This window comes from Micrasema longulum, unplaced genomic scaffold (genome assembly GCF_059751315.1).
Source record: "Micrasema longulum isolate JH-2025_06_02 unplaced genomic scaffold, ASM5975131v1 h1tg001351l, whole genome shotgun sequence".
Lineage (NCBI taxonomy): Eukaryota > Metazoa > Arthropoda > Insecta > Trichoptera > Brachycentridae > Micrasema > Micrasema longulum.
In genome coordinates, this window is record NW_028278537.1 from 17,191 (window position 1) to 29,488 (window position 12,298).

Genomic DNA, 12,298 nt, shown 5'->3' on the forward strand with positions numbered 1-12,298 from the left:
CCAGGGTTTTCGAAAATACCCGCGTACCGAGAACTCTTTACGACTCCTCGGTGCGAAGTAGACTCGAGAGTGGCTCGATGATTTGGGGGCCATATGAACTGAAGTACTCTCTTATGATCGAGAAAATCCAAAAGAAGTTTCTGAGATATCTCTACATGAGAGAGTGCGGTTATTATCCTCGGCTCTACCCGACCGAGTTTCTCCAGGGTATGCTCGGCTACAACAGTTTAGAGACTAATGTGTATTTGACTACACATTTTTATCGATTGTTGCGCGGTATGATCGATAATTCTAAGATTATGATGAGCATTGGTTTGTATGTTCCTGATAATTACCTAAGACAGCGTCAGCATAGATTGTTTCATATTCCGATATTCAGGACCATTCTGCCGATGGTTATGCCTGTTGGAAGGGCTACCGCTATGCTGAACGAAATTGCTCTGGATGTTGATTTGTTCCATGTATCCGAAGGGGTTTTCCGGAGCAGGATTCTCCTACTACGTTGACAAGTCTCTTTCATGTATTTTTTATCTTTTTATAATATGTACGCCGTGAATGAATGTTTGTAATGTATATGTAATTTGAAAAAAAAAAGAATTGTTATACTGATCCTCCATTGCCTACCAAGTCGAATACCTTAATTGGTTCACCAGGCTTTTTGGTATGACATTTAACTTGACTAAAACAGATCATAGCAATTGATCTCTGGTACCTACTCTGTTAAGCACTCCTATAGCCCTTAAAATATAGCTCGATTAGAATAACAGCTGTCAAACTAATTTCATTAGTGACGGGAAATTACTGATCACTGATCAAATCGATTTTATCAGTTATTTCATGCAATCATGAAACTCTGTTTCCGAAAATTGATAAAAAAAACGCAAAAACAAGCCTATCACAGTGTGTTTAACACAATTATTCACCAAAAAACAAGACATTTATACTTTTTTCATGAACAACATCAAATGAATAATTTTTTTATACGATCAATTTACATTGATCAATTTGTCCCATCTCTAACGTTTTTTTCAAAATGATGTAACCTTGTAAGGACGTCGTAAATAATTAGGTTTATTTTCGTTTTTTTTTTTTTTTTTAAGGAATAACCCGATATGCCTCTATTTCGCGGCTTGTCAGCAGGTAGGATAGAGGATTTGGAAGGAAGTAATGAAAAATACACCGCAACACCCAGACCTATTGAGGAAAAAAACTTTCTTGGATTTTTTTCTTGCAACTGGCGGGAATTGAACCCGCGACGCCAGTTTCACAGTCGGCCGTCTAATCAACTACGCCACGGCACCTGCCGAAAGCTGATTTTATATATAAATGTTGATTTTTGTGTCAAGCATTGTATAAAAAAAAATTGACACGCCAGATACGAATGATTTTTCGTGTCGATATAAATAACTCCTTTGACGTTACTACGAAGTTATGTCGTCACTTTTTCTGACAAATGTCATTCTAATCAAGCTATATCTTAAGGACTATAAGTACGATGCGATGTGGTTTTCTAATACTCATATTATTTACATTGTAACTTGCAATAGTGCGCTCTAATGTACATGTAAATTATTAAAAAAATAAAGTAGTCATATTCTTACAGTTTGCAGATACGGAGAGAGCTGTTTCAGCAAGAATCTAAACCACTTCAAAGAATTCAGACATCCGCATCGTAAGATATTATTGATACATTCCTTTACTATTAATATTAGAACATCTCGTTACTTCCCCAAGGATGATGGACCGCCAAAAATGTCCTTCCCATCAAACATAAAATCTTGCTCGGATTAACCTTAATGTACCTTACCGTAACTTGCGTACCAATGCTGTCTTTGCTGTGGGAAATTATAAAACCAACATCGGGTTCTTTTCCCCTCTGCCAAGGATCCTCAGAACAGTGAAGAAAATCTCACCAAACGGTACTGTCGATGTGTTCCTACAGCAACGGCAGGCATTCAAGATGCAAGCGTTGTTGTCACTCCTGACTCGCGATGACACACTTGCCACGTCCGCCTAGATTATGCCATAGGCAATACATTGTCTTTGTCCGCATCCTCCTCTCCGTTGCTCTCTACCCCTGAATAAATATAAGTTTTATAGTGAGAAGATCTTTTAATATAATTATGTATCCCCGTACTGCGGGCCAACTGTTTGTGACACCTGATTTTTATAATTCGAATCATTTCTATCAAACTTATATGTTATTTTTATTTATATATTATGTAGGTGCATTTAATATGTATTTGTATGTTCGTTTTGAATCAACGTTCGCGTATTGTCAAACCTTATTTTATTGTTGACATTATATCGTATTTACTGCATTTTGTGGTTACCTACCGTACTCGTATTGTATGGGACTCGTCGCACATTATTCATTCAGTGTGTATCAGTTCAATTTTAAAAATAAATTATTTTTTTTCAGAATACGGTTTTGAAATTTAATATACTTTTAAAAAATACAATTTATAACATTTCTTGATTTGAATTTTAACAAAAAGGTTTCAAACTTTTTACCAAGCTCTTTCTTGTACCATTTTTAATATAATTACAAGTTTTAAACAATATTTTTTATACTTACGCACCCACACACACGCACCCTCTCCCTCATTCATTCCCACACACACATGTACCCTCTCCCTCATTCATTCACGCATACACACATTCACCTACACACGAATACAAACGTCACACATATACAATTACGTAAACTCTTTTCTTATATATGTGTCATTAGATTTACAGTGGATTTTTTTAATTGGCTCTAGTACTGTTAATATTTTTCTATTTATTTTGTTTATGTAATAGCTGTAAAAATCCCAAATAAAATAAAATAAAATAATTATTCCTTTGTTAATTTTAATACATTTTAAGATTGTTTAGATTAAGTGTTATTATATAATATATACACATTGATGCCAATCTTTTAGGGCTTCTATAAGTCTGTTGATTGGCTTTTAAAAAAATGCGCATTTGTTTTAACCAGAGAATTAGGAATAGTCCAGAAACCGCATACGCGCATCAAACAGAAGGCGACTAAGCTACTCTTAAACGAGTACTTTTAACAAATCATTTAGTATAAATGAGGAAATGAAAAACTGCAGAATAATTGTAAAAGCAGTCATAATTGGGGATTATTCACATTTACCTATTATTTCATAAAAAATAATTTGTATTTTTTCAATCAATATCACAAAGTGTTTTTTTTATTGAATGAAAAAAAAACATGTTTAAATTTTTTTTTTAGGTACTTAACATTAAAAACACGAAAATAAAATTTTTAATTTGCATGAAATGCATGCAATGATTTTTCCCCTAAATATTGGGAAATTTCGTTTATATGGTATCACTTTTTTTAGTATGGCACCACAGAGTTTTAACTGTCATTTACATTGCGGCAAAATTGTTTCACACTTTTATAATAACCTTTTAAACAATCTTCTTTCCAAATTATGTTTATAACTTCAAATAGTATTTATATTACCAAATTTTTAAACTTTTTGCATCGTTGATGTAAAGACTTTATTCTTCCTTAACACGCGTCAACCGCTTGTCACAATTTAGTTAAATGTCAAAATTAGACACTTAAACAAAATGGTCAATTACACTGAACCTACTTTGAATTTAATTTGAGACAACAATTTACACATTTTATCCACCATTTTGGGCAAACGTGACGGCGCGCGGCTCGGCGTCTTTTGACAAATCGAATGAATTTTGAAAAAGTTTCAACGTAAAACCGGGGTTATGAAAAACGTAAAAAACATTAATTGGGGGGATATTTAAATGAAAATGTATGGGAAAACGTAAAATTGAAGAATGTATAAACGAGGTTTTACTGTATTTACTAACCTATTATTACTTTTTAGGCTATGCCTGTGTTAATCCATAATAATTAATAACAAAAAATATATAGCAACTTATAACACATAACATATTGAAATTAAAAAATAACTAAATTGAAAAATTAATAATACGTAAAAATAATAATATAAAAACTCCTTGATGATTTTCCGAATGTTTCAGTTTATTGTTTACCATATTGGTTCTGATCCTATATTTGTGTTGATATACTCGTGTGTCTGTGCCAACAAATTGCTCGTCTCAACTCAACACGGGACTTTTAGTCCCACGCAGTTGGGACTTATATACCAAATAATGTGTTAATATTAAGTTACAAACATTAAACCAGTATACACAATAGTAGAATCATTACAACAATAATCAGTATAATTGCAATCATTGAACGATAAGATTGAAGGATTTTTAATGGTGGCGTATCTGTTTTAGTGCAACGGATTCTATCAAATAGCGGAAACGGGCATTTCGATATTCCGCGCAGATTGAGGGAAAATGATAACATTGTAGAGCAGCTGGAAATGTGCAGAATCATCAACGAGAATGTGACTACGGGAGTCACGAGATGGACAAGAGATAGGGTTAAGAAAATGCAGACTTCTGGGAGCGAAACTTCTTCGGAAGAAGACCTGACTCGAGACAGGAATGCGCAGACCGGAGTAGGTGCGGGACACCGAAGAAATGCAGGTACAGGACATTTGTAGTCAGGAAGTTAGTGGTAGATTTCACTCTGGTCAAAAAACGCTGAATTTTAAATTAATAACGGTCTATGGAATACTGTATTTAAAATTTCCGCGAAAATGGTCCATTTAATTTAATTTGATTAACAATTTATTTATTTATATCGACGGCTTACGCCTTTGACAAAGTATAAAATTATATTGAAAAACAGTTATATTGAAACAAAACACCTGAACACAGTATAAAAAATATAGATAGGGGAGGGTGGGGCATGATGGGGCCTTTAAGGTAATACGTCAATAAAACGCGTTTCATTTTTTAAATCGTTTAAAAAAAGTTTATTTTTATGAACTTGAAAAAAAAACTAAAAATAAGATAAAAAAACTAGTGAAATAAATCAATTCAAAACAGTCGTAATTATCCCGTCTTGCCCCACTGGTGGGGAAAGATGGGGTACCGCCTACTGCGGTTCGCAACTAGGACAGACAAGGATGGTGTCTTGTTTTTTTTTCGTCTACTCCAGGGCATGAACAGTGCGCCCAGCTCGGGCACATTTGACCCGCTATCCAGCCTTTATTTGACTCAACGTATGACCCTCTACAAAACAGGCACTGCGTATCATTTTCATCATTTATGGAAGAAGAGTTACGTCTTGATCGTTTCGATGGCTACTTCATTTTCATTAAAAACTGTATGTTCAGGACCCAAAAGAACCTTCACCTTATCTATCCTGTTATTATTTTGCCTGGCCAACATAACTTTTCGCTCCAAAGTAGTTTGAGGAATTGAATAAAATCTTGCAGCTAGTTTATATCCTTTTGTCCCTTCTTAAATGTCTTCTTTATCTCGATTCATGCATTCCTTTGACCGACTCCCCCTCTTGATCTTTCAAACGTAGTTTCGCTTACACAAAGAAAATAAAAACTGTTACTACATTGTGTTCAAGCAATGAAGTAAGATGGGGTACTGATACCCTGTCTTGCCCCTTTTACTATGCTTGTTAACAATGCTTATTGTTTACGAAATACAATTTATTTGGAAATAATTGATGAACTTACTGTAAATTACAATGCTTTGAGCTTGTAAAGCGACCATCGGCCAGTTAAAATCACGATATGCTTCCTTTAATGTCACAAGCAGCAAAACTCGATAAAATAACATAAAATTTGCGAAAAACATGTTTAGTATCGCTGCGTATCGGAGCGTGCACACATGTCCGCTGCAATTGCATCATTGGTGGGGGGTCTAAGAAGAGCATCAAATGGCGTAATGTGCTCGGAGCTACTCGGCAGATTTCGGCTTTTATCGCAGGGCCCCATCTTGCCCCCCTACCCCATCATGCCCCACCTTCCCCTACATGAAATAAGATCAGCAGAAAATAAGGAAATAATAAAGAAAAATGAAATGAAAAATTATAACATAGGTATGCAGCAAATTAACAATAAAAAAGGGTTTAAATAAAAAAGTATTGAAGTAACAGAGGCGATTTATCATGGCATAAACAGTAACACAAGTATAACACTTAGTACATTTTTATAATTTAGAAAAGAAGTGATTAAAAAGTAATGATTTTAATTGGTACAAAGATAAATGAAATAAATGTAATTTTCCATGTGGAACCGTGGAATAGGTGAGTATTTGGCATAGTTTGAACTATGCAAATCAACGGCAAAAAAGTATTTTGTCTCGTGCCACGCTGTCTCACATAAAAATTCACACAATTTAAAAGTTCGGGACTGTCAAGAACATTATTTAATAACTTGAAAAGCGGCACTAAATCTGAAATTTCCTCTCTATCACTAATACATATTAATTTGGACTGCCTTATTAGCATTTACAGCTAAGCTTTTCAATTGGAATGTTTAATTTGAAATTAATAAACCTTAAAAACTTGTGTTGGACCTTCTCCAAAATTTAATTTGAAATATTATTGTTATGGGTAACTAAAAAAAAATTTTTTTTTAAAAGGAATAACCCACTAAGCCTCTATTTCAAAGGTAGGAAAGAGATGACATGGAAGGAAGCAATGAAAAATACACCACAACAGCCAGACCAAGCAACCAAAATTTTTTCTTGAATTTCTTTCTTGCAACTGGTGGGAATCGAACCCGCGACGCCAGTCTCACAGTTTCATGTCAATACATTTTATGTCATAGAATTATATTAACAATCCAGAAACCGCATACGCACATCAAACAGAAGGCGACTAAACTACTCATAAATGAGTACGTGTACTTCTTTCATTTAAATTATTTATTGACAATTCTTGATGGAATTCCATTGTAATGATGTAATAACTTATATTTACATTTAAGTTATTAATTTAAAAAATACTTGGTACACTTCCACTTATTTATTTTGACCAATTAGCGCTTTCACCCTCTAATGGGCATCTTCAGACTGGTGGGTTCAGAGTAGGTTTACGTTTTGACCCATTAGTTTCTTTGTAGATGTCGCTCAGTACGCAACTCCTGATTTGAATTCATCTATGCCGTGTTGTGTCCTTTTTAAGTGTAGAAATACTGCTAGGATCTTAAAGAAACAGGATGCAATCACATTTCACGTGTAATTAGTAAATGAATGTGTATGTAACGAATGCATTACTTAAAAATGGAATATTTTTTCCATCTGTCAGATAGTCGAAAAAACAAAATGAACATTTCGTTAGTGTTGCCAGGGTAGTAATTTTTTTTACCCTACTTTGCTCATCTAATGAGAGAAGTAATGAAAATTGGATCTCGGATTAAACAACTCTATTGTGGGCATTTGACCGACATTATCTTTAAATCATCAAATATTATTTAACATGAAATAAAAATTTCCGTTTTCTGTAAAATATATTTTTTTAAGTTTTTAAGTTCATTAATTCAATTACTCTAAAGCTAGGGTTTCCTAGAACAGCGGTGCCCGTATCTTAACGGCCGTAGTAAACGGTGATGCGGTGGATAGGCGTCGTAGCGGTGACTAGAGAATGGTTTTATTTTTTAACGGCGTTTTCGACACTGTTTTCCTAGGAAAGCACTTTCTAGTCACCGTTACGACGGCTGTCCACCGCATCACCGTTCACTACGGCCGTTAAAATACGGGCACCGCTGTCCTAGGAAACCCTAGCATTATTAAATGACCCTTTGCTTATCTAATCTGTTGTGTCAATAAATATTTCCGCGTGCACAATAAAATTTTAGAGAAATTTACAAATAGCTTTTTTTACCTTAGATTTGTGTTATAATTATATTTTTTCCCATTGTGCAACATTACGCGGCGGCATCACGAATGCGCGCGGCGAAAGTTAAGGCATAGTGGGGGAATTATTGGACACAGTCCGATGTATATTCTTAATTCTATGGTATTATATTAATTATCGTTACCACTGATTTCAGCGAATAATGGGAAAAGCACGGCGGAATGTCAGTTTGGTATTAAATGCTACAGCACAACTGCCGATCACTTCGCTAGTGCGTCTCACTCTCACTGTAAGTTGGACTCGTTGTTTTCTCTCTAAACTGTTAGTTTTCATATTTAAATATAAACCGCGAATGTAATTTAATTTGATTCTACAGCTTTCATTGCCGTGTTTCTCCGTGAGTTTGGCGAACTATACGAAGGGCTTCTTCATTTATTTATGTATCTTATTTGTACGGCCCGAGTCATTTGCAACAGTTACCTATGCACAAGAAACTAAACAAACAGAACATAAAACCACGCAGCCGAGTCAAACAAGGTCGACCCGGTAGGCGAGTCAGTTCAGCCCGATGAATCTAACCCGCGATAATGGTTGCAGCTCACAAAAACTTCACAAAAGTCAACAGATGGAAGGGTCGAGGTAATACGGATGTTTAAACATGGTGAAGGTTACACTGTGTGTAATATGGGCACTCAAACCGGCCAATGACATGCCATAAGCCGTGTAAATGCTTAGACTTCCATATTCCCTTCTCTTGCTACAAATTTAGACACAGAGCACACAAGGGCAGTCAAATGGTGGTATTCAATATATTCATAAAACAGATGTAACGTATAAGGCTTCTTCATCCAACGCTGTTTTAGTGGCGAAGAGATCTACGAAAAGCCGGAAGATCTATCCCGAAGAATATCAAGTTGCGTGACGAACTGACTTCATTCTGGACACTGGGCCATACAAACAAAAGTTGCTCCTGGAAGATTTGATAAATAGCAAATTTTTACTTCTGGTGACACAGGGGAACATGAAAAGAAATTGATCGCAACAGAGATAAGACGTCACTTATGGCATTGAGTATTCTGAAAATGCATATGAGGTCCACCTCCGTTCTACGTTTCTCCAACGATAGATTAAGAAATTGCTTCATTTCAGCATAGGAATAATTACCCTTTTGTTATTCGAGCATCCAGCCACTTTTCTTAGAAAACGGTGTTGGACAGACTCGATATGGTCAATATAGAAAAGATACCAAATTGGACAAGCATATTCTAGATGGGGTCGAACTAGTGAGCAGGCGATTAAACTACTCATAAATGAGTAGGTTTACGTTTTGACCCATTAGATTCTTTGTAGACGTCGCTCAGTACCCAACTCCTGATTTGAATTCAACTATGCCGTTTTGTGTCCTTTTAAAGTGTAGAAATACTGCTAAGATCTTAAAAACCGGGTAGGATCACATTTGATGTGTAATTAGAAAATGAATGTGTATGTAATAAATGCATTACTTAAAAATGGAATATTTTTTCCATCTGTCAGATTGTCGAAGAAACAAAATGAACATTTCGTTAGTGTTGCCAGGGTAGTAATTTTTTTACCCTACTTTGCTCATTTAATGAGAGAATTAATGAAAATTATATCTCGGATTAAACAACTCTATCGTGGACATTTGACCGACATTATCTTTAAAACATCAAACACGTTATAAAAATATCCGTTTTATGTAAAATAAAGTTTGTTTTATATTTTAAGTTTAAAGTTCATTAATTCAATTACTCTTATTAAATGACCCTTTACTTATCTACTCCGTTGTGTCGATCAATATTTCCGCATGCACAATAAAATTTGAGAGAAATTTACAAATTGCTTATTTTTACCTTACATTTGTGTTATAATTATATTTTTTCCCATTGTGCAACATTACGCAACGGCATCACGAATGGGCGCGGAGAAAGAGAAGCAGAGTGGGGGAATTATTGGACACAGTCCGATGTATTCAAATATGATTCTACGCTCCTTCTGGACCATTCCTAATTCCATGACTTAATCCTTTTTATTCGAAACTCTGTCCAACATTCAATTTTAAAAATCTCATTTCCTTCCAGTGGATAAAATATTGTCAACCTATCGGGGCAGAGGTTCATTCAACATACCACCACACTTGACCCGAAACGTCGTGCACAGTACCATAGAAAAACAGCTGTGTATTTTATGGGAGATCCAAACCATGGGAAGTGCAAGCGGGACGACCCGGGAGCATACTCCCCGCCCGAGCAAGCTTAACCGCGGCGGGAGCGTCTATGCCAAAGAAGGTATTATTTATTTCCTCGACATTCAGCGTTGCCATTACTTCCGGTAGATCTACCGATTTTAGGAGCAATCTACTGATCTACCGAATTTTATTGAAATTCTGCCGATTTCTATGCATTTCCCGTTTTTTTTTCATAGAACAAAATTTCAATACAAATAAAACGAATAGACGTTACATAATAATTATAATTTAATTTTTAATAAGTTATAAATATAAAGAGAGCAAAGCATTTATTCACATCGTGGTTTAATATTCCGAAAGGAGTCAGACAGGGATGTGTAATGTCCCCGTGGTTGTTCAACATATACTGTATGAAAGAACTGAAAGATTTAAGAATGGGAGCAAAAATGAGTGGTACAACTGTTAACTCATTTTGGAAATCTGATAAACCATCAGTATTGAAAAAAAATAAAAAAATTTGGTTGACAGACATTGGAAGTAAGGAATCGGAGAATTTATTGAGGATAGTAATCTAAATATTTTGCTATCCCATTGAATCATATATAAATTAATTGTATTTTCGCATGTGCATATATATTGTGTATGTATGTGTGTATATATATGTATGTATATGTGTTTATATATGTATGTATGTGTATATGTATGTATGCTTTATATTTATATATTTAATTGTATTTTTACATTTAATGTAAACTGTATTTTTTTTTCTTTTCTTCTCTTTTGGGCTATAACTGTTTTTTCATTTCTTCAATATTGTTTTTATTTATAGGAAACATATTCGAAAACCATATTTGCCGCAACAAATCGGTTTCTTAGAACAGGCATTTGCCCATATAGGAACCGATTGCAACATTAGGCGTATTAATATTTCTGGCATGCTGACCCTTCAAATACTGAGCCTAATAATAATAATAATGTTTGGATAATTTATATAGCGCCATTTTTGTGAAAATCACCTCAAGGGCGCTGTATAATAAATAAATATCCCAACACGTCTTGCAGCTACAGAGCGCATGGACGGTTGGGATTCTAGTTCCTCGTCTCCAATTACGATATATTACAATTATGATATATGTGAGCTAGATAACAGAACGTCTTGCAGCTACAGAGCGCATGGACAATAAGAAATCTAGCCCCTGTTTACATTTTTATTTTTATTTTTTTTTATTTGACAACGAAGTTTAAAATTTAAGTGATATTTTAAAAACGAAATAAAAAGCAGATTTATAAAAAAAGAATTTAGATAACAACAAGTCTTGCAGCTACTGAGCGCATGGACGGTTGAAATTTAGATATTTGATAGTTGATAACATTTACATAATATGATAGCTAACATCACAAAAAGTCTTGCAGCTTCAAAACGCATCGACAAATGGTATTTCAACAACATAAGAATGATTTTAAAAAGTTAATAATAAAAAATAATTTTAAGAAACGCAATAATAATACATTGAGCAAAAAACTAGTAAGTATGGCAATTAAGTGAACATGTAACAGCACAAAAAGTCAAATATAAAAAACTAAACAAAGATATCATTCCTTAACTTATTATTAAGGTTAACAAGACAATAGACGATACCCAAACTCAAACTCGTCCCTATTTTATTTTCGTATGCAGTAAACAGGATCTATTGTCTTTTTCCTAATAAATAACTGTAAAAACACTTGGTTCACATTTGGCTGTTCCCAGGGAGATGATAGTAGAAACGCATCTGCGTAGTGAAAAGTGTAGGTACCAAGGAATATATTCGCTTCTTTTTAGTTTTGTTTGTTATTACGCATGTTTCTCGCCTAAAATTTCTGATTATTATTATTTTACTTTGATTAAGATGTCAGATAAACTTGTGTATTACTTTTGATATTCGAGTAATTTTACGTGATACAGGAAAAAATGTATCATTTGTATTTTTAAATGAACATAGCGAGGTAGCACTATATCATAAAGAAATCGTTTTATAATAAATAGTTCAATTTCGGCACTTGATCTTCACAAATAAACACTTTTTTAAACAGTTTTAACAGAAGCACAGTTATAAAATCACGAGAGTTTGTGGCGTTTGAATATATTTTGGTTAGGTTAGGTTAAACAAAGCGTTGAATATAATAACGTTTATAAAACAATGCTTTAAATGAATAATCTCACTCTTTGTTTATAGCGTGTCCACACCTCAGCGACTTAACTCAATGTTTATAACAATTGAACACATATTTGTGTATTTTAAACTAAAGTTGCAGAGAGGAACTATATTTCACACCCAGCCCGCTCGGAGGCTGGCTGTGAAATAGTGCCTACTCCTAGTACAAGCAGAATT

General features: G+C 34.4%; 1 protein-coding gene across 2 annotated transcripts in view; it reads left to right on the plus strand.

Annotated features, from left to right (window-relative positions):
• LOC148275743 (tyrosyl-DNA phosphodiesterase 1-like) overlaps positions 1–12,298 on the plus strand; it is a 62,774-nt gene that overhangs the window by 14,368 nt on the left and 36,108 nt on the right. For both annotated transcript variants that reach the window (XM_088235263.1, XM_088235264.1), the window contains 4 exons: positions 1,604–1,672; positions 4,288–4,542; positions 7,917–8,009; positions 9,820–10,026. In XM_088235263.1, the coding sequence (XP_088091389.1) occupies positions 1,604–1,672; positions 4,288–4,542; positions 7,917–8,009; positions 9,820–10,026 (624 nt within the window). The remainder of the gene's footprint in view (positions 1–1,603; positions 1,673–4,287; positions 4,543–7,916; positions 8,010–9,819; positions 10,027–12,298) is intronic.